Source organism: Opisthocomus hoazin, chromosome 7 (genome assembly GCF_030867145.1).
Source record: "Opisthocomus hoazin isolate bOpiHoa1 chromosome 7, bOpiHoa1.hap1, whole genome shotgun sequence".
Taxonomy (NCBI): domain Eukaryota; kingdom Metazoa; phylum Chordata; class Aves; order Opisthocomiformes; family Opisthocomidae; genus Opisthocomus; species Opisthocomus hoazin.
This window is the reverse complement of record NC_134420.1, coordinates 54964987-54981562: the sequence shown is the minus strand read 5'-3', so window position 1 is coordinate 54981562 and position 16576 is coordinate 54964987. Positions and strand designations below refer to the sequence as shown.

The following is a 16576-nucleotide window of genomic DNA, read 5'->3' as shown; positions in this document are numbered from 1 at the left end:
TCAAGAGCCCTGCTTTCAGTTCGCTGCGCCCACAAGCTCAGGGGAGTTTCTCGACATGGAGGGGTAGTGAGTTCTGCCATGAGCTTGATTTCCCTTACTGCTGCATTTCACACGAGCCCTTGTTAAACCTGCTTTCGTAGGCACGTGCTTCCAGTTGCCTTCCAGTATGGCACTGAGAGGTTAGCGGGCATCGCCTTGCCATTCAGGCTAGTGTAGCATGGATAATGGGCAAGATCGGATTGTATGGGGAATATACTGTTTGAGAAAACCTCTCTTTTGACAGAGGGGACCTCTTTGTTGCAGAGTAAAACATTGAAATAGAATATTCTGCACTCTGTTCTTGGAGCTGAGTTGTTCTCTTTGGACTTGTTTATAAACACGTTTTAATTCCCATCCAGAGCACCTTGTTAAATGCTAAATTTTTGTCCTTTTTTTTTTTTTTATTCCATTATGCTGCTCTCATATACTCTACTGAATCTGACCTGCCGATTTCTAGCTTTCACGACCTATTCTAGAGTCCGTCCCAGAAAAGAAGGAATGAGAGACCAAGAGGTGAACCCATCAGTAAGAGTTTCCATGCAAACAGGGAGAAGGGGGTTTGGTGAAGAAGCACAAGCTCTCGTACTGTCCAGGGGACTTGCCTGAATGGCTTAATAAAGCTGTAGTTTTGAAGTTGTCCCATGCTGACTTGCTAAAGGCTCTACAAAATAGCCATAAACTTTCTGAAGTGGAATAAAGACGATGATAAAACCCAAAAGGGATTCAGCAAAGGGGATGATGTGGAGGAGGAGACAGTTAGGCAGGAGTTGGCAATGAAAACAGAACAGCAAGTCCTCTTTGTAGGTCAGGAAAAAAGGTTTGAAAAGGGTAAAGAGTGCACTGAGGTGACAACAATTTCTGCCGATACCATCCAAGTCCTGTTTGACTTGAAGTCATGTTTCTCTGATGTGAAATTTAGGCCCATGGATTTCTAAAAAGGCGGTTGAGCATGTTTTGGTTGAACTGAGAGCCACAGATGTTTGCTGCGCCCGGCAGAGGTGACTCTCTGGATGGTTTGGTGCTGCAAATGGCTGGGCTTGTTGCTTTGCAGTTCATACCTATTTACTTTCAGTCCTTTGTGTGTTGGTGGGAAAATTCAGTGATGTGCTGCATATGATACTGAAAAAAGAGACTGGACTATCAGTGAAGCCACTAACTGAGAATTCACTGGAATGGTTTGGAAAAGTTGTGCGTTCCATTTCCCCCCACCATGATGTGTCAGAAGTTACATTAACACGTGAAGAAAATATTTCTGCTTAACTGGTTGTAGTAAACGGATGTGCTATAAATTAATTGCCTCTTTAATGTTTAAAAGGTTGTGTCCTGTTCATTTTATGACTGATTAGTATCATTTCACTAGAATGAGCAAGCTTGAGGTCATCTGATGTTTGAAAAGCATAGTTTGTTACTCTCTGTGATTTGCTGCTTTAGAGGGCACAGATGCTATCTGGGGATGTCAGGGTGTTGGTGTCTCTTTCTAAACACCAGTGAACCATAATTAATTGTTTCCTGTAATCTAACTCATTGATTTTCTATATTTGAGGTGATCCAAGGAACAGCTTTACTCCAGGGATTAATTACAGAGAGAGAGTGAGAGTGCACATACAGTCATGAACATATTTTTGCTAGTTAATACTAATGAGGATTTTTTGCAACTGCGTGGCAGATAGTGATTCAACTGGAAGGAGAATCACACAGCACCTGACAGATAACTGTGCCCATCCTTTGCATCTCCTTTTGGTGCCTGCAGAGAATGTGCTCTTCGTTAGGGGAATAACTCCGTTTTTGGGGTTGTCCACCAGCAGATGGACCTCCCAGAGCCTCTTGGTTCGTCGAGGAGAGAGCTTGCAGTCTCCTCCACTGGCCATTAAACCAGAGCTGTTTGGCAAGGGGCACAGAGGATTGCTGGGTTGTCATACTTGGTTTTATTCTTTAATGTTCGTGAGCTTGTGTTATTGAGCTTTATCAAGACTTTCTCTCTAGGCTCCTGTGTTTTGGCGTAAGATTGTTACCAAACTGCTGTTTAGATACACCATGCAGAAACAGTAAACTTAGATACCTGCAACTTTTAATGACTTCTTTCGTGTTCAGAATGATTTTTTTTCAGCCTTCCCCACATGAAGTCGCAGTGGATAAGACAGAAATGTAGAAACCAGTGTCTCATTGTAAAAGCAATTGCATGCCCACCTTCACCTTTCCTCATACATCCTTTATTTCTACACCTCTGCTTTCTGCTGCGAATCCCAGAGTGAAGAGCGGTGTTTAAGCCCGGTCCTACTGAGTCGCATCCAATTTTTGTACAAACAGCTGAGGAGAAGCAGCAAATGGAGGGAAACATAGACCAGATCGCGGATTCCATGGGGAAAGCCAAGATTTGTTGAAGTAATGATGTTGTAAGACAGTTCTTGGTAGAGATGCAGCTTCATCAGTCATATAAAGAATTGCTGGCATAGAGGTAGAGGGGTGACTTCTCACTATAAATTATGTGAGGGTCAGCTTTTCTGAGTGAGTTCTTTCATTCATGCAGGTAATACTGTAATTTGAGAAAATTATTAGAATATTATTAAGTAGAATGTTGGTATTCTCAATAGGCTGAACAGCTGTTTGGAGAGGTAAGGATTAGGGATAAAGATGCACACTGAATTTTATTTCCTGTTACAGGCAGGTTTATTTTTCTGCTAAGATGTAAGTGGCTAAAGATAATTTAAAAATGAGTCAAATGAAGTCCTCTGAGTATTTGTTTGCAGTTAGATTTGCAGAACCTGTGAAATTCGTTATTTCATACCTCTGCTTTAAAAATGTGGTGTAGAAGATCCAGGAGTTGGGTGCTGTGGCTAGTGCTACTGTGGAAATAACTAAGAGTGCTCTTGCTCTGGAGACCAGAGCGGTACAGATCACCTGCAGTTCCTAACCAGAGTTCGGTGAGGCTTCTTCATGTTGGCATAGGCTGTGAGAAGCCACAGAAGTAAGCCAAGAAGGCTTACGGCTTCTGCAGTGTAAATACCTGTGAGGTCTCATCTGCTCTGCCCATTGAATTTGGGGCTTTGTTGAGTTGAACACTTTTCTGGTATAAATGGAAAATTCCCATCTTCTCCTGACTGGATTGGGCTGATAGGTTAGAATTTGGTTAAACTTGTGCCATTTGCTTTAAATTTACAGTACGGTGAAGGTCATGTTGTAATTCTGCTTTTCATTTTCTCTGCATCCAACCTGAGGCATTTGGGATCCATTTAGGAGAAATGCTGAACTCTTGTAGGTGCAACTGATGCCAGTGGGTGGTGAGGAGCCCTGATACGATGGCAGAGTGGGCGGTCGGTGGGGGCCGGGAGCTGGGAGCTGGGGCGGCCGGGGACTGGTTTGGGGCCACCACGCTTCACTGGGTCTTTTGGAGGTTCGTTGTTGTCTCTCTGTGTGTACGTTTTCTTTTCTGTGAATGGAAATGGCATCTCTGTAGCTCTGCAGGGGGGAGGATTGATCTAGGTGATGTCTTTACAATGCTTCTGAATGCAAAAAATACTATATTCTCTTCCCTCTTTCATTACATCTGTAGACCCAAACCGGTAGGTGAAACAGCCAAGTGCTGGATGCTGTAGTTCCGTGTGTGTGTGTGTTGGTCTGTCCCTCCCCATCCCTAAAATGCAGCTCTGAGTGCTTCAAGCCGAGTGATCACCGGAGTGTGCATGGTGAAAACTGACCAGTTTTGATACTAAATTTTTTACGTCATAGGAGTTTATTTCTAAAAGTGTATCTCTAAGGATATCTCCATATTTATACATTACACTTTTGTGTTGGTGATAGACGCACCCACAAACTGTCTGTCTTTCATCCTCTGAGCACCTTGCACGCTGTGCAGTGTGATCCTCAGGCACTGGTCCTCTGGGGCGTAAGAGCGTGACCATTGATTGGAGGACTCAAGTAGCAGATAGGCAGGAAGACACAGAATGGAGATTAATAAAAAAATGTAATTGGGGCTTTCCAAATATGTGAGTACTTGACTTCTGTTTTGTTATTATTGTTATCATTGTGTTTTCTGCTTTTACGTAACTTTCTGGCATGTGCACCGAACACTTTGGTGTACGGCCTGGTGACTGCAAATCTCTGCATGCTCCTCTGCAGCAGTGCTGCAGAGCCTATAAGCACATTAAGCTTCCCAGGGAAAAAAACCCTCAGCATCTGGGAGAGGTTAAATGTTCCAGGAGAGAGGTTAAACATTCGTTTTGTCCTCTGCTTCTGTAATTCCAGAAGCCAGATTAGTTCTGAATCATCTGAACCACATTCATTCAAGATTAATAAGAAAGACCAAGTATGGAAAATTTCAGCTGGTAAGCGCCTTGGCTTGGAGCAGGTGATGGAGGGGGAGTTCATACTGGCAGCCGCCTGCGGGTCATGCTTAGTTTTGAGTTTCCTTAGTACTTAAATTGGTGAAATGGGGAATCGCGCCGTACAGGCTAAACAAGAATTTCTGCAAGCAACATGAAGCTTCGGGGAGGGGGGCACGACAACAACGACACTTAAAGGCCTCCTCTTCCTTTTTCCCATCTATTTCTGTTTCATCGGAGATCAGATTTGCCCTTTTGCATGTGCACATGTTTATCACTTTGTGCATATTTAAGGTACATTGGTGTCTTTAAAATTGACAGGCGGTGTACCCTCACTGGTGGGTGACAAGCAGTTCTAGCAGAGATGTGCGTGTCGTTAATCTCAAGTCCGATTGACTGACAGGCCATGGTTAAGCCGTGGTTAGAAATGTGAGTGGGAGCCTCATGGAGAAAGTATTTATGAAATCCAGGCAGGTCTACAAGCAAAGTTCTTTGAAGTTCTGCAAAAATAATAAATGAAGAATTCAGAACTAGAATAACAGAAGTGAACTGCATGACCTTGGGCTTTTTAAAAATTTAATCAGTTTCAATTTGGGAGAAATGCTTCTTTTAGTAGAGCTTTACAGCATTGTGCCTGTGTGGCAGCTCTGTGGATTCACTGCGGTACGGTTGCTCAGGTGGTCGGCGTGGAAGTTCTCTCAAGCCTTGTCTGTGCTGTAGCATTGACTATCAGAGCGGACTCTTTACATCAAGTTGAAAAGGAAGGTGGCCCTAGCTACAGGCAGTTGCCTAGCACTCATTTGTTTTCCAGAATCTGAGATTAAAGACTTTTTTTCTTCCAGTGCAATTCTAATCAAGTAAAACCAAAACAGAAATGAACGTCTTCTTCCCCCTCACTTGTTTTGCGGCAAACAAAGGATGTCATCAGAATACTGGAGTGCCTCATTTCTGATTTTGTAGAACAGAAGAGAATCAAACTTCTCCCCACTGGCCAGGTCAGCGTTTGATGCTGCTGTGGCCCAGAGGAGGCCACGGCCCTCGGTGGTCTCAGAGGCCAGTGGCTGTCCGTAAACGGGATCTTCTGTGCAGCTGGGCTTCGGGGAACCGACCTGCAGTGCCTGTGTGAGCTGGCACAGGTACGCTCCATAGCACATGAGCAAGTTTAGGTAACTGAAGTTTCCCCAGCCTGACAACCACCAGTTTTTCATACAGGGACAGATAGTCTAGGAACCATTTAATAGCAGTTGAGAAAGGAGAAACGCAGACCTACAGCACACGAAGTAACCTGCAGTGTTTTTCCTTACTTCAAAATCAGGAAAGCAGGAACAAATAACAACCCACGCTCTAGGAGTGAGCTGTGTTGTTCCTTCTTTAACTAGATGCACTTCAAAGGACTATTCCCTCACCTATTGTGTTGTTACTTAATTCTTTATTCTTCCCAGAGCCGCATAGACTGTGTTGGTAAGAACGTACTCCTGTTTTTAACACAAAAGAAGAAAAATGAAACTTGAGACAGAAAGGATGAAATGACTTGCCTGAAGTTACTGTGTGATTCAGTGGTAGAGACAGAATTAGAATTGGAGGCTGGTAGCTGGCATCTCCCAGTTCCCAATGGAGACAAATATTTTTTAATTAAAAGCAATGTGGGACAGTTGTATCGCCATGAATTTTCAAATATATCTGGACTTTCTCCTGTTTCATTATTCAGCCTAGAATTATAATGTGTTCACAATGAATATGTTAAAACGTTTATACACAGATTAGTGACAAATTTGCATTCTGCACTAGGGCTGGCATACCTCAAATAGCCATATTTGTTAAAACAACAACTCTCTAGAAATTCTGATTTTTTTTTTTATGTATTTAAAGAAGAAATCCTCTGTTGTTGTCCATAAATATAGATTTAGCTCTTGGCAAAGACCAAAATTCTGGCTGAAGGCTACAGCGTCTCACCAAGGGGACAAGAAGCTTTCATATATCATGTCAGCAGTGAGAGGGGTCTTTTGAGCACCACAGCAGAGTCACTGGTAGGCTCTGAAAGACACATGACCATGTTTTTCTTGAAATTAGGAATTAAGCCTTTCTAATTCTGGAAATCTGAGAAGCTTTTTTTAACGTAATTTTTTGTTTTCTTTCTCTGCCTGTATCTTTCTATTTTCTTGCTTAATTACTTAATTTAAGTGTAGACAGTGGCAGGAGAATGGCTTTGGCTATTTGGAGAACATAAAGATTTGGCGAACTTTCCATTTCATCCTTCAAAAAGTAACATTAAATTTTTTTTTCAGGTGTTCATTCGTGAATAGCTTTCCTGAGCAACTTTTCTTTTGTCTTTAATAGAAATTTAGATGTAGTCCCCCTGGCTGTCATGTCATATACAAAACTCATTTGGACTGCGCAAGAGATCAAGATTTTATTATTCACTTGAAAATGTGTTAGACACCCTGGAGAAACCAGGAAAGACTCCATCTAGAAGCTTAAAGTTTCAATCCCACATGTCGCAGTAAGTGAGAGATACCAAGAGACAATGAAAGAGGGAATTGCAGAGGAAAGAGAATCATTACCAGAATATTAGATCAGCCTTCATAAATTAAAAATTAGTATTGTGAATTCATAAATCTCTTTAAGAATAATGTTTTGTCAGTTATGGAAAATATGAGAAGATGGAGTAATGGATTTATATATTTAAAATCTCTAAAGTAATCAGTTTTCCTTAAAATCAGGAAATACCTTAACATGGACCTTCCAGAGATTTTTTTATGTATTGTCATTAGCCCAGGTTAGTAGAGGTTTTTTCCTTTTGATTGGAGAGGAAGCTTGCTTGCCTGTTGCTAGATGATCACTAATTGTGATATTAACTGCCAGCAAGCTGCTGGCAGGGATTATAAACTTTTTTTCCTTGTTAACAAAACACATGTGTTAGAGGTGCGACGTTATCTAAGTGTTTCTATAATGGTCAAAATTTATAATGGGAGGGATAAATTCTTTAATACAGCTATGGTTATGTACCCAGCCATAGAGCATTAACCCCCCTTCGCAGTGCAGTAGTCTTGTTAGGTCCTGGCCAGTAATGGCATTAGAGTGTAGAAAACAGAGCTGATGTGCTGATAGAAGGATCTGAGCTCTCCAGTGCAAGCAGCGAAGAGCTGACAACAGTTCAGAAGAGTCCTCGACCAGAACGAGATGCCGTCTGTCCCGTGTTCACTCTGCAAGCTCATGGCGGTGTGGTTTGGACCGAGTGACCTCCTCCCGTGCCATCCGACAGCCGCTCTGCAGACTGCATTTGTGCAGGAGAGCCAGGAGGGCTGCTTGTTGCCGTAGTTAGGAATGTTCCTCACGCCTTGCACAGGGTGACTGCGTAAGGAAGTGCTACTCATCTCCCAGCATCAAGGGATGCTGTATTCCCACAAAAGTACACACTTCTTAAGCTTTTTTGTCTCAGTTACCACCCCATCCTAAATTTATTTCTCAAGGAATGGTAAAAATTACGGTTTTCCAGCTTAGTCGAACATCCGTTTATATACCTTATGGTAACAGCCCGAGTCCAGCTTGCATCGGGCGCTGAATGTACTTGTTGACTATCGTTCCTTGCTGCCACTAGATACAGGGTTTCATGAGCTTCAGCCAGATAAAGGCACCTGCAGCTATTGTTATCTCAGCAACTAGAACATAAGAATAATTGTGGTTTAGTTGCTTTTCAGAGACTTTCGGAGGTGGGTTTCTATACCTGCAAGATGTTCCACTGGTTACTCTTCAGCAAAGTGGTTTGTCGTTTCTAGATTTGGTGTCCGTGACATTTCCTTCAGTTCTCTATTTGTTGGAGATGTAGGTGAGACTTGCAGGGACGTATTTTGCACTGCGGTTGGGTGGTAACGGAGTACTTACAGTGCAGGTACAGCAATGCCTTCGTTCCCTTCATCTGGCAGCTCCAGCTTCTGCTCATGGGAATTTTCAATTCTGTTGCTGTCCTGAGAACGGCTGTTGACCCTGGGGCAAGGGATGGTGATCGCAGTGAGTTGGGTGCTCTCCCATGCACTTGTTCTGCATTACTGGGAACTTACTGCGCTTGTCGGGAGAGGAGTTGTATTTCTTCCTACCACGCCTGTTTTTGCAAAATCCGTGGGCTGAGCTGGATGTAGAGGCGCTTCAGTCAATCATCTTTGCTTGCGCCCATCATTTTTGGTGCTGGTGAGGGCTAGAGAGGGGATCCTCTGTGTCAGTGCAGGCTGTTTGCGGTCTAGCAGCTGTCTGCTTACCGCAGGCTCTGTGTATTGCATGCAGCAGCTTGTCAGCTTACGGCTGACACCCTTCATCTTTCTACCCCTTACCGAGAAGTCCTGCCCTGCACTCCAAGCCCTCCTGAGAGCCGGGGTGTGCTTTGGCACCAGCCGTGCCCCAGCAGCTGAGCCCACCACCTCATGGCCGAGGTGTGTGTGGAGCATCTCCGTGCCTCCCCGCTGAGCCTTCCTCCTTCGAGGGGGTTCTTGGCTTGTTTGTTTGTTTTGGCCCCATTCTGTGTCCTCCTGCTTACCATCACCCTCTGGACATATTTGGTAACACAGTCATTGGCCTGTATTTATTGCCTGCCTTCTGTGTTTTCATCATGCCTTAATTGTGGGATGTAGTCCCACACAACTGAATTTGTTTTGAATTTTTAGTTGTTTGGGTTTTTTAAATCTATTAATCAGGCCTCTCTGACAAAGAGGCCTGTGAGAGTTTTTGGCATAGTTGTGAAATACTGCAACTGTGAGAGAGAATTCATACCCTGGCTTTTTTTTTTGGCACTTGGCTTTAAGGACTGCAGTCTCCTTGCTCTAATGTGAATTCCAGAAGATAAAGGATTTATATTTCCTTTTTTAAGTCTCTTGAAGCCTACACACCTTTTAAAGATTTTCATGAATGTGTGGCGTACGTTTTGGTAGAAATAATTAAGGGCCGGGGGGGTGTGCTCAAATGCATTATTGCTTCTGTATGCCCTGGGAGCTCCTGGTTGGGCTGGCTGGCTGCCACAAGCCCTCGCTGGCTGTCCAGCCAGCCCTCACATCGGCCTGGTTTCCAGCATAAATGGTGTCCAAATCAACACATTCCCGTGGAGTGTTTTAGATTCCAGCAAAGCAACATTTTCCTATGGAAAAGCCTTCCCTCAGAAAAATCTCTGCTAGCCCTCGGTCAGGCCAGTTCCCGTGCCCGGGGCCCTGCGGCATGACAAAGTTTCCTGCCGGTTGCGTCACCAGAGGAAAAACAGTTCATAGCTTGCCTTGAGTGGAAATCGAGTCCCTCTTGTCATTAAAAATTGACAGCAAATCCCCGGGAAAGGTTGGTTTTGAGCAGGGGTGGCTCCTAGTTCCAAGGATCTCATTTCGCACGAGCGGATGCCCATGGGTTAAATGCTGTTGGTCGTTAGCTCTCTCAGCTGCTGGTTTTCAGCAGGCGTGTGAGCTCATCTGCTCCCTGGGGTGGCAATGACCATGCTGCAGGGAGAGGTGGGTCCTGCACTGGGCAGACATGAACTTGCACCCCCAGATCCTGTTTTATGTATTTGCTACAAATACTGTTGCAGCCTGGATATCCCTTTGGCTGACGGTATGCTGGAAACGATAGTATTTTCTGCAGATCAAACCGATGGTCCTTGGCGAGTAACTGTTGGTGTTTCACGTGTCGTCATATCCATAAACTATACTAATTCATGTTCTGTCAAGATGTTCATTTGAAATCTCAGCTCTTTATGAATCGATCCAAGTCCATCTCCTCGCTGCAAGTGCCCTGTGCTCATCTGCTGCTGGGAGTTAAGTCAGTCCAAACCTGTGTGTGACAAAAATGTATTAGGCCACAAGTTTCTTCACACTGATACAAGAGTTCAAACTAGTTACTGCTTTTCTTCTAGTAGCTCTGTGAGGATTTATTAGAAATTAAATAGTACTTTAGTTAGTTTGTTTAGTTGATAAGTTTGGGAAAATCTCTGCCATCAATAATGCTAATTGCATAAATATTAATCTTATAGCGTGTATTGATTACAAAAGAAAATTCTAAAACCAGATTTTGTATTTTTTGTGTTGCCTAAATACAGAATATGCTGTTACTTCTGTAGGAGAACCAGCCACTCTTCTACAGTAGCTTACAGACTGAACTGAAGAAACAATTTGTTTGAAAAAACGCCTGGGATGGACCAAATTTTTTTTTTCTTACAGATGGTCTTTAGAAGAATGAACTAATTCAAATGGTTTCTTAATCTGGAAAAGGGAGGAAGCAGCTTTTGAACACTTTAAAGTGAGAGATAGTTTAATTCTGTCATTTCTCAACTTGAAATATGTTTTAATAACTAATACCATCTGAGACTTCATGTGCAAAAGTTTGGGAAGAGAAAGAGAATTTATCCAACACGGATCATGCATAGCTAAACTTCAGCAAAGCCCTGCAAACACAGAAGTTTGTTGTTTGAAAGGCTTGACCGGTCGCTGCGGTACATTATTTACATTATTTACATGGTTGAATTCTTTAGCTTCCTTCCATGGGAAGGCACAGTTAATTTTCTCAGTTCATGTGGGTTTGTGCTGAATCAGATGGAGTTTTTTATGAGAGCCTTGGGCCTTTTTTCAAGTTGGAAAATAGGATAAATCACTGTGGCTTTGTTTCTCTAGTGGAGACATTTTGTCTATTCAACTATATACGATTTTCCCTCTCCTTTCTTTAACCCTCTTCCACCCATGTACAGGCACACAGCAGCCTGGGAGTGAGTTCTTTCTGTGGCTTCATTTCAGAATTTCACCATTTTTTTTGTGGGCTTTTGAGAGGCATTTACTTGCCATACTATGATTTCTGTGGCAAATTTGTGCAGTATGAAGACTACGCTACGGCTTTCCACTTGTAGCTTGATGGGTCCTGTCCCAGAGATTATCGTGGATTCTGAAGCGCTGTAAAACTGTGAGGCTGTGCTACAGGAGTGTGAATGCCTTCAACAGCTCTTGACCTTCATGTGAGTTGAGGAGCTACACTTGAAGAGCTGGTGCTTGCTATAAGGAATGCAAACAATTGGTTACATTAAGCCCCATGAAGTGAGCGTGCGCATTCAGATGAGTGCATGACCCAGCGCACTCCAGCACTTATGAATGTAGACATACTTAACTTCTTTTTGGTCATTTTGGTCTCTCAGTCTCTCAGCTCCCCTTTTTGCTCAGGAGTATCGAAGGCTTTTATTACTCATGTAATTGCTTTGGATCCTTTTACAGTCCGTATTTTAACACAGGGAAGTTTTTATACGCTAGTACGAGTCTCTGCAGAATAATGGTGAACACAGTGTGTTTTTTATATATGGCATTTTATCAGAACGTTGCTAATGCTGTCGATGTAATACACAACATCTGTTTTCCATTTCGCTGCATTTTGTGTAGCAGTAGTCAGCTCAGGAGGAGACAAAAGTAACTTTAAGCAGAAATGGCATGTGGGGCTTGGTTCACATTTCGCATCTGAAGCGAAAGATGGATTACCTTAAAAAGGCAGAGTGCCATACAGTAATCTTACCGAAGGACATTTAGTCCCTTGCTTTTAATTTATACTCGAATTTGGGCATAGGGCAATTTCTTACATGCCGATAGCATAGTTTCATGATGCTCATTTCAGTAAAAGCTTAGTGTATTAAAATACCTATCACAGAATGGTAGGGGTTGGAAGGGACCTCTGTGGGTCATCCAGTCCAACCCCCCTGCCAAAGCAGGATCACCTAGAGCAGGCTGCACAGGACCTTGTCCAGGTGGGTTTTGAATATCTCCAGAGGAGGAGGCTCCACAACCTCCCTGGGCAGCCTGTTCCAGTGCTCTGTCACCCTCAGAGGGAAGAAGTTCTTCCTCATGTTCAGACAGAACTTCCTATACTTCAGTTTGTGCCCCTTGTCCTGTCATTGGGCACCACTGAAAAGAGCTTGGCCCCATCCTCCTAACACCCACCCTTGAGATATTATAAGCATTTAAAAGGTCCTCTCTCAGCCTTCTCTTCTTCAGGCTAAGCAAGCCCAGCTCCCTCAGCCTTCCCTCATGGGAGAGGAGATTGTCTTGAAGCTTTAGGGGACTGTTCCGTGACTACAGGAACGACCCCCTGGCAGTCCGTCTCTTCCACCTGCCTTGACAAGGCTGCAACAAATCTTTTTCCTGTCTTCAGTTGTTTCCCCTAGGAACTGTGCTTGTAAAATACCTGCTGCGCCCGAGCCCTAGGATGCCCTCAGTGACTCCTGCGAGGTGGTGCCTCTCCTCTCGAGGACTCCCCATGCAGCAGCAGCGGCGGCAGCGGCGGCTGTCGCTTAGGGCCCCATGGCCTGCGCTTTTCCCTGGGGAGGGGCAGCCGCCAGGCGCTTCCTCGCAGGCTCGCCGCTGCCCTGACCCGCCAGCGCCGCAGGCTGTTGGGGCGCGTGCTCCACAGTCCTCTTGCCCGCGGCGCTGCCCTGAGGCAACGAAGGAGACATGGTGTGGAGGACCCTACTGGTGTTTCCTCCTCCTTCCTTCCCCGCCTTTGAATTCGTTCTTCAGTTTCCGCCGCGCTCGCCAGAGGAGAGGCCCATCACCTTCAGGCAGCCCCTGCGCGAGCGGGAGGCGAAGGGGAAGGGGGACGGGGTGGTGGCCCCAGCCCGGGGAAGGGCCGCCGTTCTGGCGGGCTCTGGCTCATTCCAGATGCCCCAGGGCCCCGCGCAGCCACCACTGGCCTGGGCGCCTCATGGAGCCGCCATGGCCGCCGAGCTTTGTGACTGCTGGTGTGCGTGGGCAGCTGGTCGAGCCATGCGTTGGCCGGCGCAGTGAGGCGACCTCTGCACCGGAGGGGCTCTGGCGGGCGGAGTGCGCGGGCGGGAGCCCAGGAACCGGCCAGTGTCTGGCCAAGGCTGTTCCAGGTTGACGCGTGAGCTGCTGGAGCACCTTGCTATGGTTGAGTAAAAGCCGTAAAGCGCTTGGGTTGTTAGCAGATGGCTTTGGAAAAGGCATATATTTTGCTGTACTAAGAATTCAGTAAATATTTTTGTCATTGATTCGGGGTTTATTATTTATTCCACATTGTTTTTTTCTCTCTTCCTCTCAGAGAATGTGGGCGTGTGCTTTGCTGAGGAGGTTTTTCCTTGTGAAGAGAATGGGAACCTTGAATCAAATTAACCTATTTTTAATGTGAAGTTTTAGACCCTTACTTGAAGGTGAAAATGCCGTGATGTTACATTAGCTTTAAAAGATAATTCATGCAAATAGTAACTTATAATTGTAAATGTAAATGAGATTTTCTTTACACTTATTTCTTATTACCTTCAGCACATCAGGTCCACCCATTTGGCCAGGAAGCACCTTCTTCAAGAGAAATGGAGCCCTTCTGCAAGGTAGGTGATGGATACTGCATCTTGGAGTAACTGATCTGCTTAACAAATACCTCTTGCAAATTGCACAGCTTTTGCAATATTCACTGGGCAAGAAGTAACCAAATGTTTTTTGTTTCCTTTAACCTGTCTCCTTTATTGCGCATCCGGTGCCTTGAAAATGGTGATTTACTACATGTAGTCTATGAAAGTTACTGCTTTTTTTCTTTCCTCAGATGATTAATTTGCTTACTGTAAAATACAGTAATGGGTGGCTTTTTTTCTTCTTCTTTTTGTGTGGATAAGGAGTACCCACAAGGAAATGTTCCAGGAACACCGCTTTTAGCTCTGTGGATGAAGCAAGGTTGTTCTTTGAGGGAGATCCTTTCTTTTACTCCCTAACTGTGCTGATAGCAAAATGTACCCAAAGGTAGGTAGCAGTGTTGTAGTGAGGAAACAGTGGCAGAGTATTTGTCTCAAGAAACCTACCATATTCAAGGGTGCTTACACTGACAAAGGAATGTTCAATATCTTATTTCCATTGGATGGACAATATAAACAGATGCTATATGACTGCAGTTTTGATAGGTGAAGATTTTCAGTCTGTCTTAACAAACTTTTTAAAATCATTATTCACTGTTAAGTGTGTTTATGTTTCTGCCATTGAATACATAGAACTACCATCACTCTTAATGGAAGTGTCTTGGGAATGCAGAAAGCTGGTTCCCCAGGCTGCATGCATTTGTCTGTGGTGCAAAAGTAACTTACACCATTTAGGATGATTTTACGGTCTTTGCAAGTGTTTTTCCGTGAAGTGTCTCAGTTTTGTGTTCATTCTCATGGTGCCAAGAGTTCTCTGGCCTTCTTTCTGGCAGAAAATGCTGTATAATGTTCTCTGGAGCATTTGTCTAAATCACTTGGGATGGAGCCTTACTCACAACTAGGTTCATGAGCAAATAATTGGCAGGCAGTACTGCTCACCTTTCACACACCAAAGTAATCCAGCATCTGTAGTTTACCCGAGAATATTTTTCAACTGATTTCTTCTTGCACGTATCTAGGAATTTGCATCATTCTGTTATGTAATATCTACGCTGAGATTTGTTCAAACAAATTTAAATACATTAAAGCATTCAGGTTATTTGTTAACGCTAGGAGACGGTACAAATTTGTAGAGTTTGGCAGCTTTTGGCTTTAGTCTTGATAGGATAGATCTGCTACCTTTGCAGTCCTTCCCAGTGGAAGGAACTGGATTTTAATTTTTGTGTGTGTGTGTGTGTAAGGAAAAAAAGAAACTGGTGTGTATGGACATGCTTGATTCATTTTCAGTTGTTCAACAATTGCGGTTTTAAATACGTACCTGCTCATATACAGTCTTAGTAATTTGAGTTCATGAAATGTAAACTGCGCTGTCAAGCGTATATGGCACAAACGCTTTACCTCTTCTTATGACGCAAGATATCTAGAATTAAGAACAACTGTTTTGTAGTCCTTCCTGTCTCAGTTCTTGCTTAAAGCCTTCTCCAATAGAGTATGCTGTTCTCCACTCTTCTCCTCTGCCTTCCTCTCCCTTCCAGATTGAGAAAAAAACCCTAAAAGTCCAAAACATTTCAGCATATTAAAGAAATTGAGAAAAAGGGAGAGATGACTGCCTTTTCAAGGAACTAACAAAGCCTAACAGACCTTTAACTGAGCTGGCATTCTACGTTGCCATTTCAAGTGGAAAACCCAGCCAATTTGAACTCTAATGTGCATGATACGACTGAGGTTGGAAGGATGAGAGAGCGTGAAGAAAAACCTCATTAAAGTAATCTTTTAACACTTTCTGGTTTTAATTTTGAAACAAGAAAATAACCAAGCCTTCCTTCCTTCCTTCCTTCCTTCCTTCCTTCCTTCCTTCCTTCCTTCCTTCCTTCCTTCCTTCCTTCCTACCTTCCTGCCTTCCTGCCTTCCTGCCTCCCTCCCTCCCTCCCTTCCTGCCTTCCTGCCTTCCTGCCTTCCTCCCTCCCTCCCTCCCTCCCTCCCTTCCTCCCTCCCATCCTTCCTCCCTTCCTCCCTTCCTCCCTTCCTCCCTTCCTCCCTTCCTTCCTCCCTTCCTTCTGTATGCAAACAGGAGAATGAACAATTGATGCAATTATCCATTTCAAGTTATAGTACTGCCTTTTGATTGGCAAAAGTTTAGGTAACAAAGGGATTTAAAATTACTGTAACTTGATAAATGTTTTGCTACATTTGAACAGAATGTTCAGGGCATGTTGTAGACAATAATACAGAATAATTCTGAAATTTTGGTAAATGTGATATTCAATGTGCATTTGTCACACCTCATTTCTTCTGAGTTGTTAAAGAAAATGTTCTTTTTCTGGTCTGGGGAATGAAGAGAAAAAATTCCGCAATGTAAGTTGTACTGTTTTTTAGCCAAAGAAAGACATGTAGATGCTCCTGGTTTCCATTCATTTTATACCTGCACTATTTGGAAAAATAATCTTAACCATTGTAAATCAGTTAACATATCTCTCTAGAGAAAGTGACTGAGAAACCAGTTATCTGTGTACCTTAAAACAGCGAACAAAGAGACAGGGAAACTGAATTCATTGTAGCTGTTCTGTGTCCTTAATGTCTTTGACATGAGCAGGATTAATTCTCTCGTCCTTTCTGACTGTCTTTGCTTGTGCTTTGTTGAAGAATTGTGAACAAAATAAGTATATGCTGTTTTCGCCTATCATTTGATTAGATACGAGTTGACTGCCTCAGTTTCTTTTTTGAGGATCATGGTACTGTTGATCCTGGCATTAACTCTGTAATCAAAACAAAAACAATAACTTTACTTTCTGTGTTGAGTAAGTCATGTGTTCAGGTGCTTTTTGAAACGTTGAGCTCCTTCTACTAGGTGAGGATTGCT

The 16576-nt window shown here is 43.6% G+C and overlaps 1 protein-coding gene across 5 annotated transcripts in view; it reads left to right on the top strand.

Moving 5' to 3' along the window:
* FOXN3 (forkhead box N3) overlaps positions 1 to 16576 on the top strand; it is a 215090-nt gene that overhangs the window by 121456 nt on the left and 77058 nt on the right. For all 5 annotated transcript variants that reach the window (XM_075426078.1, XM_075426077.1, XM_075426075.1 and 2 more), the window contains exon 4: positions 13634 to 13698. In XM_075426078.1, the coding sequence (XP_075282193.1) occupies positions 13634 to 13698 (65 nt within the window). The remainder of the gene's footprint in view (positions 1 to 13633; positions 13699 to 16576) is intronic.